At 43.0% G+C, this 16,047-nt stretch overlaps 1 protein-coding gene across 1 annotated transcript in view; it reads left to right on the top strand.

Moving 5' to 3' along the window:
• The window catches only part of SH3RF2 (SH3 domain containing ring finger 2), a 143,437-nt gene that overhangs the window by 94,198 nt on the left and 33,192 nt on the right, over positions 1 to 16,047 (top strand). Inside the window, exons 6-7 of the mRNA XM_037509012.2 lie at positions 13,134 to 13,225; positions 15,068 to 15,238. Of these exons, the coding sequence (XP_037364909.1) occupies positions 13,134 to 13,225; positions 15,068 to 15,238 (263 nt within the window). The remainder of the gene's footprint in view (positions 1 to 13,133; positions 13,226 to 15,067; positions 15,239 to 16,047) is intronic.

Genomic DNA, 16,047 nt, shown 5'->3' with positions numbered 1-16,047 from the left:
GCCGCCCATATGAAAAAGGATGGGAAATCTCTTGTCAGGTGTCTTTGAAGGGTTCCCAGACTAGGCAAGCTCACCCTGCCTCAGCCAGCAAATGAGGTACAGAGAGCTGGAGAGAACTGTCTGAGGCGCCTCTCCTGAGACCCCTCAGACCTTCCAGTCGGCACCACTTGGTTCTACCTCTGAAATGCACACCCGCCTTGCACACTGTAGGAGGTTCCAGGGGGCCACTCGGGGTGCTTAGGTTGGACTCCCAGTCCTGCTGACATGCTGGTAACATGGCCAAGGGCAATTGACTACACTATGTGTTGCCTTGACTTTCTCGTCTGCAAAATGGGAGTGGTGATAATAATAGTATTTAGCCCTTTGGTTTGTTGTGACGAGTCTGTGAGATAATGGAGTGCTAGGAATGAGTGGCCCCTAGCATGCACTCTATAAACACTAGCTCTTGTGCTTGCTATGATTTCCAAGATCTGTTTTGGTGTTCCCTGCGTTATCTCAGTGAGCTTATACACTCCTCTAGGGCGGGCGTTGTGGCTTTTTCAACCCTGTCCTCCCACTACCCCACTTAGGGCTTGGGACAAACACAACACTTGGCAGCGGAGGGCAGCGGAGGGCAGCGGAGGGCACTTCCCAAACCATTACTCTCAGGAAGTTACTAGTTGCACCCTATGGGCACTGGCCTGTAGCCTTGAGAAAAATGCCATTTTGCAGGAAATCACTGGCTGGGGGAAGAGGATGAACATCCAGGAAAAAGTAAAGAACGAAAAGCAAAACTACCTTCAATATATATGTCAGCTGTTTGGTGTTAACAATTTCTTAACACCCGCAAAAAAAGAGAACTGGGAAGAAGTTTCTTCATATCTGTCCAGGTGATTTAAACCCTAACCTTCCTGAAAGCATTTATTGAGCACTGAGGTCCTGTTCTAAAGACTGGGGCTACAAATAATAAATTTATAGTTGCTTAAAGGACAGACCAGTATTTGGAATTACCCCCCTCTTAAGGCAAATCCATGCTTTCATTCCCTTTTTTGCACTGTGAGATGAAAACATCAGGACACTGGAAAACAGCATCCCGAGTCTGAAAGGTCTTATTCTCCTTCTCTTCCCCATCAAATGCAATGCCCTGCAAGGTGAGACGCATCCATTGTGCAAACAGCCGGGAATCCTGAGCTTGCGTGTTTCCCTAGCAAAAGTAGTGTGGCCAGCCCTCTCCAGATACTGCGGGCTGGCCTCCCAAGCAGGAAAGGTGGCGGGCGGTGGCTGCCAATCAACTGTCAGCACTCTCCCACCTTAGAAAGCCACTTTCTAAAGGCATAAGTTCACAGAGGCTTTATGAGAGGCGGGTAGAGCATAGAAATGTCTAACTGTTCAGAGACTGCTCATCTTTGAGATGCTTCTGTTTAGAAAATGTGAGGGCAGAACTTGGTATCGAACAGACAAGTGATCTCCCGCAGAGCCTCAACTGTCCTGCTGAGTTGCGGACCTTACCACTATCGATCTTGTTTGAGACAGAAAGGAAGAGTTTTCCAAGGAGGGTAGGAATTGGATGGGGACTATAACCAAGAAGAAAATGCATACATTGTGCGAAAATGAAAAATTATGTGAAAAATATATAAAATAATAAAAAAAATGGGAAAAAAAAAGAAAGGGTTTTCTCCTGATTTCTGCAGGATCTTACAAAGTCAGCAAGCTTGTAAGTTATCCAGAAAAAAGCTTTAAGCACTGGGTTTGGAAGTGTCACATGTCCTTTTCCCTCACTGTAGATCCCTGAGTTTGCCTCTAGAAAGGACACCCAGATCTTGGTGGACTTTACAGCCACATCCTATTAATCCCATGAAAAGGAAAAAATGTTATATGAGAAACCACATCAGAGGTCTCAGCCTCTGTTTTGGGTGTTTCCCCAAAGATCTCCTATAATAACAATCCAGAAGAGGAAGCAGACTTGCCAACGAAAAGGTGTCAGCAGTGTTTCAGAGTAGCCTCAGAGTGCCAGATCCTACCATTTCTAAGATAGTAAATCCCTTACTTATCGAGGGGACTTAGTTATTCAAAGGGAGTAAAGACAACTTCTTTGATAATGGGGGCGGGAGGAGTCATGAACAGCTGTTTTTGTTTTTTTCTCTTCTTTTTAAAAATGACCACTGTGGTTGCTGTGATATCCTTAGAGAAATTTAAGAAGTAATGAGACACAGCAAACTTCCTGAAGGTACCAGGTGAACTTGACATTTGAACCTGACTGTAGCCTGCTAATCAACTGTCAGCCTCCCCACTAAAAGTCCTATGAGGTGATAGGGTCATGTAGTCTATATCAAAGACAGGTAGAGTATGGACATTTCGAGATGTTTGGACACTACTCATCTTTGGGATGTTCATGTCTGGAAAATGTGAGGGCAGGACCCCACTGAGGGACAGAAAGGAGATTTCTCACACATTCCACATTGTCCTGATGGACAGTGGCCCTTGTCACCGATTCCCAGGGCCTGGAACCATATTCAGTAACTAGCAGATGCATGACAAGTATCTTCTGTGAACAAATCCCACAAGAGAACCCACAGCAGACTTAAGAGAAACTCTGCTTGTTTACATTTTTATGACCTTTAATAAGGCCCAGTGAGAGGATTTAATTATAATGATTGCTAAGTCATTACTTCTTCAAGTGGACTGTTATGACTAGGAGGGCAGGGGTTATAATTAAGGTTTTGGTATACCCTGGCATTTCAAGAAACACTAAGAGTATTCACCCCACCAGTCTCAGGCTGCTAAAATACTGCCTTGAAGGCAAGAGACCACTGGGCTCAGAAAGAGAAGAGAGAGGGTGGAGCTCGGGTCATTGTGCCCAACCAAAGGACCCAACTAGGGAAGAGCATTTTATCTTTGTGGTTTGAGGTATAGGTTGCATTTCCTGCTTTTTCCCGGGAAGTCAATGCAGAGTGTAGCCACAGAAGCCTTGGGATGCATGAAAATAGCCCTATCCAGTGTTAGGAAGAGGCTTCAGAGTACATGTTCCTCACCCATGGGGCCCATCACTGGGTCTTCCTCAAAGGGAACCTGGCCTATTGGGGTTGATCCTTGTATCCTACAGACTGAATCTTTCTCTCTCAAATCCAGTCCCACTGAAAAAGTCCTATTGCCTGCCTCTTCTCCCCACATATCTGCATTTGGGTCTCCCATCTCATAGCAGTAACACTGGTAACTATTGAGTACTTCATACAAACCAAACATTAAAGTGCTTTCATGCACATTCGGATTGAATTCTCACAAGAGTCCATAGGATAACTATTGTTATTACCCCTGTTTTATGGATGAGGAAACTAAGGCTCAGAGGAAGTAAGTTCAATCCTATAGGTGATACTGCCAAAACTCAAGCCCAGTAGAGGCAGTCCTAAAAGTCTACTCCCTTAGCTATGGCTGCATAGGGCCTCAAGAAGTTACAGAAGTCCCCCTAGTCGGTGACTGTCCCCATGGGAGTCTTTTGAGTCAGGTAGTGGGACTCCAAAAACTCTAAGAACTTGAGCTGACTTGGAGGTGGCGGGATCCACATCAGCTGGGATTTTCCAAGCCTCTATGCAGGGAATGCCATCAACGTTTCCCCATTAAGGATGATATTCCAAGCATCGACTTTCCTCCCCAAGAGAGGTGATCAAAAAAAGTAAATAAATCAAGAATTTGTCTTCAGCAAACAGAGGTTATGCAAGACATTTTACAGAGGTAAACCACTCTTAACAACCCTTCTGAATAGGTTAAAATTAAAAATTGAATCAGTAATTTAAAATCTTCCCACTAAAAAACCCAAACCCAGGCAGACTGATGAGTGAGTTCTTTGACTTTCTAGAAGGGGTGATTACACTTTTTACTAACTCCTCCAGAAAGAAAACATTCCCCAACTCACTTCATGACACTAAGATATTCTTAACATCAAAACCAGAAGACAACATGGGAAAGAAAAATTTGGGTTCTTATTCAAGTTAATTGCTCATCAACATAAATACAAAAAGCCCTCAAGTATACATTAGCGATACCAACCCAGGAATGTATGTAAATAGATTATATCATCATTAAATTGGGCTTTTTCCAAGAGTGAAAGTTTAGTTTAATATTACAAAATTAGTTGGTGTAATTTGTCACATTAACAAAGTGAAGGAGAAAAATTTTGTGATGTTTTCAATAGATACAAAAAAGTGTTTCACAAAATTCTTTCTATTCATTGTGTTTGTGTGTGTGTGTATGTGGGCATGTGTGTATAATCTTACCAAACTAGGAGTCAAAGGGAACCTCTTTAACATAATAAATGAAATCTATATAAAAATCTACAGTAAAGGGCCTCCCCTGGTGGCACAGTGGTTGAGCGCTGGGTTGTGAGGCTGCCCGCAGCCTCTACAGTGCCGGTTCAATCCCCAGCCACAGGCGAGGGTCCCACCAAAAAAAAAAAAAAAAAAAAAATCCACAGTAAACATCATAATTAATGGTGAAGTATTGAGAGTTTGCTTTAAAATTAGGAGAAAGTTGGTATAGTAACATACAACTGAGGAGTGTGAACAACCTATTCCCTTAAATGATGTAAAGTGTTGTAAGCTAATGTTACCACTCACCAAAGAATAAAATAAAAGCCATTCTGTCAACAACAACCAAAAAATAAGCTTTGGGGAAGAATGTAGAATGTTTCTACTCAATATTCTCCCTTCTGGAGAAACCCACCAATATAGTAAGACAAGAAAAAGAAGTAATAGGTTAACTATTTGGAATGAAAAAACATACCTGTTATTATTTCAGATGATATTGTTATCTATATAAAAAATTCAAAAAATCTAGAAAAATATATTAAGAATAAGTATGAGCTTAGCAGGGTCGCTGCACACAAATCAATACAAGAAACTTAACTGCATTTCTATATTCTAAAAATAATCAGTCAGAAAAATTATTTTAAAAAATAACTATTTACCACTGCAACTTAATTTTTTAAATCCCTAGGAGTAAATCCAACCAAACACGTGCAAGTTCTTTATGAGAAATATTTACAAAACTTTATTGAAAGACATTGAGGAAGACCTAAAATAAGTGAAGAATATTGCCAGGTTTCTGGAGAAAGATAACATCTTATGTTGAGTCTCCCCCAAGCTTATCTATAAATTCAAACCCTAATGGGTTGTTTATTTGTTTAAAAAGAAAAAGGTAGTTCTAAAATTCAGGTGGAAAAGCAAAAAGCCAATAGTCAAGGTACTTGTAAAGAAAGAAGAAGGTGGAATTGGCTTGGGGTATGGAGTAAAACATACCCTATCAGATATCAAATTTTATTTTAGAACTATGGTAATTAAGATGGCATGTGCTTAGCATTGTGATTCTATTAAACTGATGGAACACACTGGAGGACATAGAAATAGATAAGTTCGGAGACTTGATTTATGACAAAACAAGCCTTACAGATGAGAAGGAAAGAATGAACTCTGGTGCTGGGCTAATTGGGTATCCATGTGGAAAAAGATGAAATTGGATTCCTTCCTTGTCAAAAATCAATTCCAGGTGGATTAAAGACTTAAATGTGAAAGGCAAGTCCATAAAACTTTTAGAAGACAATAATAGGTCTTTATGACCTTGGGGTAAAAAAATCATATACAAGGCTTTTTAAGGTATAAACTATAAGGGGGTGTATTGTCAATTTTACTATTAAAAATAAGAACTAGACCCCATACAATTCCCAACCCCCTTGTTTTGATCCTACTCCTTTCCCCCCACCCCTGTAGTGTGTCTCTGGCTTATAGGTTGGGGACTATAACCAAGATGAAAATGCATACATTGTGCAAAAACTAAAACTGATGTAAAAAAGATATAAAATAAAATTTTAAAAAAAAAAAAAAAAAAAAAGAACTAGAGTTGATCAAAAGACACCACAAAGTAAAGATATAAGCTACAAAGAATTCATATCTAAAATATTAGAACTTCTTTTTTTTAGGAATATAAGTGTTTATTAAAAATAAATTACTTGAAATTTCACTTGATTCTTTTAAAAGCCACTTTTTTGTGGTTTTTTATTTTATTAATATTTTATTTTATATAATTCTTACATCTAAAATATTAGAACTTCTTAACAATAAGAAAATAATAAATATTCTAATAGAGAGGGAAAATTGACAAAGGACATGAACAGACATTTAATATAAGAAACAAGAGTTCATAAACACTTGCAAAGAAACCCAAGTTCACTAGTACTCAGAGAAATTAATTTGAAACCGCAATGAGATGTCAGTCCAAGCCTACCACATGCTAGTATTAAAAAGCTAGGCAGTACCACATGCTGGAGAGATTGTGGGGTGACAGGAACTATGATTGGTTTCTGGTGGAGGTGTAAACTGTTATAGTCACACTGGGAAACAGTGCTATTGCCTAATCAAACTGGGCAGGCTCATACCCTATGGTCTATCAATCCCACTCACAGGTGTATATCCTAGAGAAACTTGTATACATGTGCACAGGGGACATGGACACGTCTGTTTGTTACAATGTCATTCATAATTGCCCAAAAGAAAATGACCCAGATGACACATGCATGAATGAATGAATGAATGGTTCAATGCATACAGCAAAATACAAGACAAAAGTGAAAATTAACCACAAATACATGCAAAACCTAAGTGTTGAGCCAAAGATATTTGGAAGGACATGATTGTCATTATTTGCAAAAGAATACACACACTATATTCAAAAAACAGGCCATTCAAAACAAGCCTGTAGATAAGAAATGTATGCTCAAGGTGATAAAAAATTACATAGAAAAACACTGGAAAGATTAACATAAGTTTCAGCATTGCAATTATCTCTGTAGAGAGATAACTGGGCTAGGCTGTGGGCCTCCTGTAAAGTACAGTATTCTATTTCTATATTATTCTGTTTCTGAAGTTGGATGCTAGGTGTATGGTGTGAGTTTTATTGTTAGACTTTAAATAATACTTAAATCATACATACTTAGTTATAAGCGTACTATATTTCTAATTTAAAATTTAAAATTCTAACAAGAAAAGAAAGAGCAAGCAGAGGAAAGGGCTTGGGGATGTACAGATTTCGAGAGTGACCCATCAGCGAGGGTGGCCTGCTCCAAGAGCTGAGAAAAGACCTTAAGGCTGAAATGACAGGTGAGAGGAGAGTGGAGGCAGGTGAGGCTAGATAGGGAAGCAGGAGCCAGATCATAGGGAATATTCTAAGCCTTGATGACTTCCTGAGAGACATAAATTCCATAGTCTTCACAGTTCTACACAGTTTTACCTCTGCTGACCTACCCATGTACTTTAGATATTTTTTAAGAAGGACTTAAAGGAACTTGCTGTCAGCTGATAAACGAGTTCTCTTTCTTGATGTTTTTATTCTCAGGGGAAATAAATAGCACTGGGTGGCCACTCCTTGCTCATCAAGAACAGGGAGTGTTGCAGACTGGGCTGGCTTCCAGGCAGACCTGGACAGGGAAGACAGGAGAGCATTCAGGCAGAAGCTCTGACCTCAGTTCCTCCAAAAAAGGGAGAAGTCAAACAACCTACTATCTCACCTGCCATCTGATCCATAGCAGAGTACAGGGGCACTGGACAAGAACAATGGTCATCGTGACCATGACCCATCCATGAGCATAGAAACAGCATTGTATTTTACTAGACTGGGGAGGGGTGTGCACGCATGCCTTATCTATGACCCTTTTAGCCACATAGAAATAACAGTTAACCTTGATTTTCTGTAGACGGGATCTGAACCCAGGGTCCTTGCTTCTGATGTCAACTGGACCCCCCCATTCGCTGGTCACCTCCAGGACATCAGACAGTGTTTTTATGTTTCCTCATCTGGAAAGTGGCTATAACAGTGAGGCCTGTGTATACTGAACACCATTTGGAATTGCAGGGTGTGAGATGAAACACCTCTGGGAGATCAAGGCGAGCCTCTCCCGGAAGAGCGTCTTGAACTTCCCCTTGGCCAGCACACACCATGCTTGTAGAATTATGGAGTCACTGCCTTGCCCCAGCCAGACGGTGAATTCCATGCGGGGAGGGCGCCCTGTGAGTCTTCTCCATTGCATCACCCCCGTGCCTGGTGCTGCAGGACCCAGCACCACACAAGGTCCACACATTGCCATTGCTGAATGTAGCCTTAAGTCTCTTAAAATATAGGAGTTTTTATGAATGGTTTCACTTAATAGGAGGAATGTAGGGGGACCAACTAAGGGATCACAAAAAAAATAACAATAATAATGAAACAAAACTACCCGGCACCCATGAATAAGGGAGAGACATTACACGATGAAAGGGGGGAAAGGGATCAGGGCAGGGGAAGGGAGAGCACAAGGGACTATGGTGATGGTTCACAGGTGAACTGGTGGCGAGAATTGTATGGGGACTACAAAATGATATAAATATATTGGGCCTCCCCGGTGGCGCAGCAGTTGAGTGCTGGGTTGCGAAGCTGCCCGCGGCCTCTGCGGCGCTGGTTCGATCCCCGGCTGCTCCCTGACCACCAGAGGAGGGTCCCACATGGCGCGCAGACCTCTCCTGCCACCCGCTGCTCCCCTCAACAGTGTATTTCGTCAGTCTGCCTGTTCTGTTCCCTGCTCTGGCTCTGGTGAATCCTCTCACCCTCCCGCGCTTCTGACTGTACCCAGTGCTTATAATCTTTAAAAAATATATATATATGATAATTTTTTTAAATAGTAGTTTTTAACTTTATAAAGCCAGGTAGTCAATTCCAGATTACCTATAATGGCAGGTACAGAAACTACCAAAGTGTCTATAAAATGCAGCCCTTCTCCCAAGCCCGAGTGAACACTCTCTAGGTTCCAGCTCCTTGTTAGTCCTGGGAATGCCAAGATCGCGGACATGACAAGACGTTGCAAGATACAGTTGCCCCACGCCCAACAAGTTACTGAAAGGCATAAGCCCAGGAGGAAATAGCTGAGCACCATGGCATGGGTGGGAGGGGGTCAGCAAATGTACTTTTGGGAAAACACTAGAAGAGGAGAATTGGTTTGCTGGTTCCCACTCACCATGACATTCTTGGATCCTACACTCAGTTGGAGACTGTGCAGGACTGTTGCATAAAAGGAGGTACTCCACCCACCCCAACCGCACCCTATACAGCAGCTTACCTCTTTGCATAACAAAATAAATACATTTATTGAGCACTTACAGTGTACAAAATGATTGACATGAACTGTTTTATGTGATCCTCATAACAGCTGAGCAATATACCACAATTGCCCCCATTTCACACAGAAGGGAACGAGGGTCCACAGAATTCCATCACTCTCCCGAGGTCACAAATCCTGCTACCCTGTGGAGCCATATGCCTGAGCTCTAGTTTTGACCTTCTCCAGGCTCCTGAGAGGGAGCCTCATTCTCTACACCCCTAGCCCCTGGGGAAACTGCAGGACCCAGTAGAATGTAGCACAGCTCTGTGCCAGGTTCCAGGCCTCCTTCCTCCCGCTCTAACCCCTTTAGACTTGAAAACACCCAGAAGCCATATATCTGTGGATTCCTGTTACTGATAAAGATTTCTTTTAAATGAGTCATTTCCTTCTAAAAGGAGGAAAAGTATTTTTAGCAGAAATGCCCACCTCCACCCTTAAATACACACCCTCTCTCTCTTGCTCAGGTTCCCAGATTGTATGCCAGGAAGCTCCAGTTGCTGGAAGAACTTGCATTCAGCCTCACAAACCCCATGTGGCAAGGAAGTTTAGGCCACAGTTGACCCCAGGCAACCACTTGCCAGGCCTGTTCACTCAGAAAACCTGGGTCACCATCTTCAACATGTTACAGGAACAGACTTGCTTCCTCTGTTGCCTGTAAAAGTTGGCCATCTACTTGATGGTCTTCGTTTACTGGGTGGGGCCTACATTTCTGTCTTGTCCCATTGTACTTCCCTGCTAGCTCCTCTTCTCTGCCTGTATCTCCTTTGCTCTCTTTTCCTATCAATTCATTCTTTCATTTGTGTTTGGTTTTGCCTTATTTATTGAGCCTCTGTCTGATCTGGAGGCTTCCACTCTTGATTTCTCTCCTTTGAGAGTCACTTGCTAGCCGCGCACCATAAAGCTGCACCATCCCTATCCCCTTCCCTGACCACTGCCAGAGCTTGGGTTGAAATAAGCTAAGGTTGCATGGATTTTTTTTTTCTGCCAACTAGATATGTTCATATTTTTAACAGCTTTTTTGAGTGACAGTTACATACAATAGAGTTCAACCATTTTAAGTATATAATTCAATGACTTTTTTAAGATTTATTTTATTTTTATTACGCATACAAGAACTGGGGTCTAGGCCAGAGGTGCAAGAGGTGAGAGAATTCACCAGAGATACAGCAGAACAGGCAGATCTACTGAAATACACTGCTGAGGGGAGCAGCAGGCGAGACAGGAGAGGTCTGCTGCACCATGTGGGTCACCTCCCTGGCTGGGGATCAAATTCATTCTGCAGTGGCTGATGATAGTTTGATACCGCTGAGACTTTAACCCCTACACCACCAGAGAGGCCCCTTCAGTTATTTTTTAATCTCCCTTGACTTTTTTACTTCCTCCCACTATCCCCCTGGATCTATCTCTTTCTCTCATTGAATCTCTATCCCAGTTTCTGATTCTCTGCCCCACTCTCAGAATCATCCACTGTCTCCCACTCTCCTTTGCCCTCCTCTGTCTCATTGTTCCTTCTTCTCCACTCATGTTCTCCCTTCTCTATCCTCTCCAAAACCTGAGCATCTGGCCTTCCTTCCTACTCCATATTAGAAAGAACTCCATCAAAAGCCCACCCATCTTGGTCCTGGCCAGACCCCATCTGCAGAGGAAAACCTAGAGAAGTAAACAGAGCCTGGTGTGATGTAGGGGTGGCCCTGCATTCTGGCACCTTCCTCCTCCAAAAATGGTTAATAGTGTTTATGGATAGGACTTTTCACTCAAACATAACATTGGAGAGTCATGGGTATTAAGTAAAGTTCATCCTGCTTAATCAGTAGTCCAACAGTCTCTACAAACATAAGGTTAATTGCTCACACAAAACTCTCCCTTGACACACCCATCAGGGTTTTATCTTGCCTAGTCACAGGAAAGGAGCAGCCTAGCCCAAAGCCAAAATTTTTCATCTCTATTTGAGGGAACTGGTATGACAATACTTGATTGCAAAATTCAGAACACTTTATACAGTATGAAAGAGCCTTGGATGGAGGTTATGGGATGACATTTTTTAAGAACTTATTGAGATACAATTCACATTCCATACAATCAACCATTTAAAGTGTACAATTGATTGGTTTTCAATATATTGACCGCAATTTTATAGCATTTCATCAAAAAGAAGCCTTATACCTTTACCTAGCACCCTCATATGATCCTGTGTCCCCAGGCCCTGGAGACCACTAACCTACTTTCTGTGTAAATGTGCCTATTCTGGACATTTCATAGAGCAGAAGTATACAATGTGATCCATGGTGTCTGGCTTCTTTCACTTAGGACAATGTTTTCAAGGTTCATTCCACATCCTAGCCTGGGTCAGTACATTGCTCCTTTTTTTTTTTTTAAGATTTATGTATTTATACAAGCACTGGGTACAGTCAGAAGCGCGGGAGGGTGAGAGAATTCACCAGAGCCAGAGCGGGGAGCAGAACAGGCAGACTGACAAACCACACTGCTGAGGGAAGCGCGGGCGGCAGGAGAGGTCTGCACGCCATGTGGGACACTCGCCAGCGACTAGGGATTGAACTGGTGCTGCAGAGGCTGCGGGCATCTTCACAGCCCAGTGCTTAACCACTCCGCCATGGGGGAGGCCCTACATTGCTCCTTTTTACGGCTGGATAATATCCCATTGTACAGACATATCACATTTTGTTTGCCCATTCATTAGTTACTAGACACCGAGGTTATTTCTACCTTTTGGCTATTATGAATAACGCTTTGTAAACATATATGGATTTTCTTGTAACATATATGGATTTTCTTGTAAACACACAATGTAAACTTACAATATTGACAATACAGTACTAAAATATAAATTATTTGCCTTTTGATTTTAATAGCATTTTCCTTCCTCAAGCTTACTTTAGTGTAAAGCTATAATATATAACATATATGTAGAACATATGTTGTTTTCAGTAAGGCTTCTGATCAACAACAGGCTATTTTTTAAGTTTTAGGGGACTCAGAATTGATAAGTGAATTTTCAGCTATGCAGTTCGGTGCTCCTAACATCCATGCTGGTGAAAGGCCAACTGTAATGTGTTAGATAATAGGCAAGAAGCCATGATGGGCTTTTACTGAAATGCCTTTTACTAAGATGGTGGTGAAAACCCAGAGAGAAACAGTTTTTGAGGTGTGGAGGGAAGCAAGAGTTTCAAGGAGACTTTAGCATTGTTACTCCCTTCCATCCTGAAAAAGTGAAAAGAATGCAGATTCATCTCTGGATAAGCATGTGTGTGTGTGTGTGTGTGTGTGTGTGTACTAGCATTAGTAAGAGTGTGGATCCAAACCTGAGGGGAAAAATCTTACATTGTGGGAAAACATCAAGGATGTAAAATAATGATATGTCTTTAATAAAAAATATATATTATAAAAAAAAAGTGTGGATTCGGGACTAGACCACCTGGTTTAAATTTTGTTTCATACTAGTTGGATGACGTGTCTTTTTCTCATTTTCTCATCCAAAAAAGGGAATGATCATAGTACCTTTAATAACTATTAGCGTTTAATAAGCATTAATGCAGCTGATGCTTGTAAAACTCTTATAACTGCCTGGCAAGCATTAAGTTTTCCGTCAACATTAGGTGTCTTATCCTTTTCTGAAAGTGGGTTTTCAGAGGGAGAAGTAAGTACTGGGAGGTGTGTGGGGACTGGTCAGGAGATCAGGAACCTGGCTGAGCCCTGTTGACTGGAAATTGGACGGGGTTTCAACCTCTGCTGTATCTGAGCAGTCTTTTGGAATGTGGCCCTGGCATGCCACCGCAGCAGGTCATGAACCAATCCAACCCCACCCTGCTCTGCCCACAACCACGAACCCCAAGACAGACGCAGGACGGGTGGCGCTGGGGCGGCTCTTGGTTTTCAGCTGTGTCAGAGCTTTTGTGGCAGCATTCCCCGGGGCCTGGCTCTTGGCGTTTACTGCTTCTGCTTGACGGTCTTTTCTGTGTAGGTCAGCACATATCGCCCTGCGCCTGCCTCCCCAGGACATTCCACAGCCATCGTCAGCCTGCCCAGCTCCCAGCAACACCTCCCAGCTAACATGTGAGTAAAAAGCTTAGCCCTCCACCTGCCAGGCCCTGGCACAGAGGGTCATCTTTGCCACCCCTCTGCCACTGAGAATCATCACTCCCAAACCACCCCTGCAGGGAGACAAGCGCTCCCTTCCTTTATAGCCTCCAAAGCAATGATGGAGGAAATATACAAGCTAGCAAGCCGTAGCCTGGCTTGTGTTACTACCAAAGGGACAGTGGCTATTCAGCAGTTTCTATTATCTTCCTTTAGATTCAAATGTTAGGTCCTACTCTGTTTTGCTTGGGTTCTTTTAGGAGGAACGCGCATGGTAGAGAAACTGATGCTGAATTTTGACTTTTTTTCCTCTACATTTAAGAATAAATGGTTTTTCTCATTTAAAAAAAACATGTTGGGGGCACAAGGGGTTAAGTCTCAGCACTATGAAGCTATCGGCAGCCACTGCAGCATGAGTTCGATCCCCAGCCAGGGAGCTGACACACGTGGCACAGCAGACCTCTCCTGCCTTGGCCGCTGCTCCCCTCAGCAGTGTATTTCAGTAGATCTACCTGTTCTGCTCCCCCATCTTGTGAATCCTCTCACCCCCTGCACATCTGGCCTATATCCCCATTCTTGTATGCATAAATAAATAAAAATAAATATTTAAAAAAAGAAAAAATGTTGGGTCATGAATAGATGTTGCTTTAGTAACCAACAAAAAATACAGTATAGGGGGCAGAGCGTTTGCAGGTGAGAACATTCCTCCTGCCCCTTTGATAATAAATTTCAATGTTTCACAGTCCTTAGGTCTAGAAGGGCTTCCTAATATCTAAACACCCGACAAGGTAAGCCCTCAATCTGGAAAACCAAAGTGGGTTATGTTTTAATGTCCTTAGGCAGGCAGGTAGTACCATGTCCACGGCTTCACTGTTCCCTCTTGTTCCACCCCACTTGCTCAGACCTGGATGTCTCTCCCTGACCCCTGACCCCTGTGTGGACATCAGAGTGGAAAGTCACTACTCGAAGCAGGACACTTTTGCTGCGTTCCACGCCCATTCCCCACCAACCCACATGCAGCCAGTACCCCACTGTGTACCAAAAACTGAAACTAACTCCTGCCTCCCCCTGCAATGTCTGCTTCATAGCAAACATTAAGCCAGTTCCCAGGCCATGTCCTTAGACTCAGAAAGGAATTGATCAGAGAGGTTTCTATGCTGATCTTTTGTTACCTGGCCTGTCCTGGCTGTTACCATTTTGGGGGGTGATACTCAGTGTGAGAAAGCATCCTAGGAAGAGCCATTATTCTAGGTTTGAGACCCAGCTCTGCCACTAACTCCCAGTTGCTAACTCTTCCTCTGTTTTGTTTTTGTTATTGAAATATACATGACATACGCTATTTTAGTTTCAGGTATACAGCGTCGTGATTCAACATTAGTATAATTTGACGTGATCATCACCATAAGTCCACTTGTCATGTTTCAAATTTGCAATGCTGTGTTAGTGATTATAGTCCCCATTACATCTCCTTGATTTATTTTGTAACTGGAAGTTCACAAAATATTCTCTATTCTAAGCCAGTTTACCCATTGTCAAATGCCAATGTGGTCTCAATTAGTGATCTGCAGCTCTATGGCACGCTATGGAGAAGGGAAGAAATGGAGAGGGCAGGGACCTAGGCCCCTCCACTGCTGTTTGTACCAAATTCTTCCACTTTTATCTACCTTATATGTTGAGATTTCAATCTCTGAAAGGTTTGTATTGCTAGCCACTAAGCTGATGGGCCCGAGATTTGGTCTCCCTCCACTCATGTCCTCCACTAGGTGACTGACTTTCTTCCTGCACCAGGTACCTCACTAGTCCCCTGTATCTCCCCAGGTTTGTAGCCCTGCATTCCTACTCGGCCCATGGACCCGATGAGCTAGACCTGCAGAAGGGAGAAGGCATCAGGGTCTTGGGGAAGTACCAAGATGGCTGGCTCAGGGGTGTCTCCTTGGTCACCGGGCGAGTCGGCATCTTCCCCAATAACTACGTCATCCCCATCTTCAGGTGCGTCTCCTCAATCTCAGGCATTGGGAGGTGGGGTCGTATAGGCCACGGGCCATCCATGGGCCATCTGTTGAATTGCTGAAGACCTCAATGTTCTTACAGAGGGTGGACCAAAAAATAGATTTTGCCCTGGTATCCTCCTCATCCTTTTTTTAAATAACAAAAATCAACATCTTTTTAAATAATTCCTCATGTTACACAAGCCATTTCACATATTTCAACTTGCTGTCTACACAAGAATCCCATAAGGTAGGTTCTTATTTTACAGATGAGGAAAACCAGTGGGCAGAGCTAAGCAACTTGCTCAAGAACTAGATTTCAGGTCTTCTACTGTTCAAAGCCAAAGCATCCCACTTCACATTCTCCATGTTGACATTCTATGTAGCGGTCCAATGGGGAGAGGTGGTGATCAGATGACTCCCTAGAGCCCCTCGGGAGGCCTCCCAGAACATTAGGCTGTGAGAGTTTTCCTGAACTCAGGCCACTTTGTGTCCATCGGCACCAGCTCCAGTGCTAGTAACCCTGCAGATCTTCTTCCTAGTTTCTCCCAAACGTTCTCATTCTCTGGCATACCTGTCCATTTCACCCACCCGATTTGTCTAACCACCTCAAATCACAACCACAAATGACGCAGACCCTGGGATTCTCCACGACTCCTCCTTCCTGCACCCCATCCACCCAGGCAAAGCCTGTCACAAGGCGGTGAGGTCACCATATTCATCAAACACTGTCTTTATGACATGCCAGAGGGTCATAACACCAAGGAAAGTGATGACTCCATTGTCGTCTGTGTGGGTCAGATGTCCAGT

Source organism: Talpa occidentalis, unplaced genomic scaffold, assembly GCF_014898055.3.
Source record: "Talpa occidentalis isolate TD23 unplaced genomic scaffold, MPIMG_talOcc4v2.1 talOcc4.13, whole genome shotgun sequence".
Taxonomy (NCBI): Eukaryota; Metazoa; Chordata; class Mammalia; order Eulipotyphla; family Talpidae; genus Talpa; species Talpa occidentalis.
This window is presented reverse-complemented; position numbering and strand designations above follow the sequence as displayed.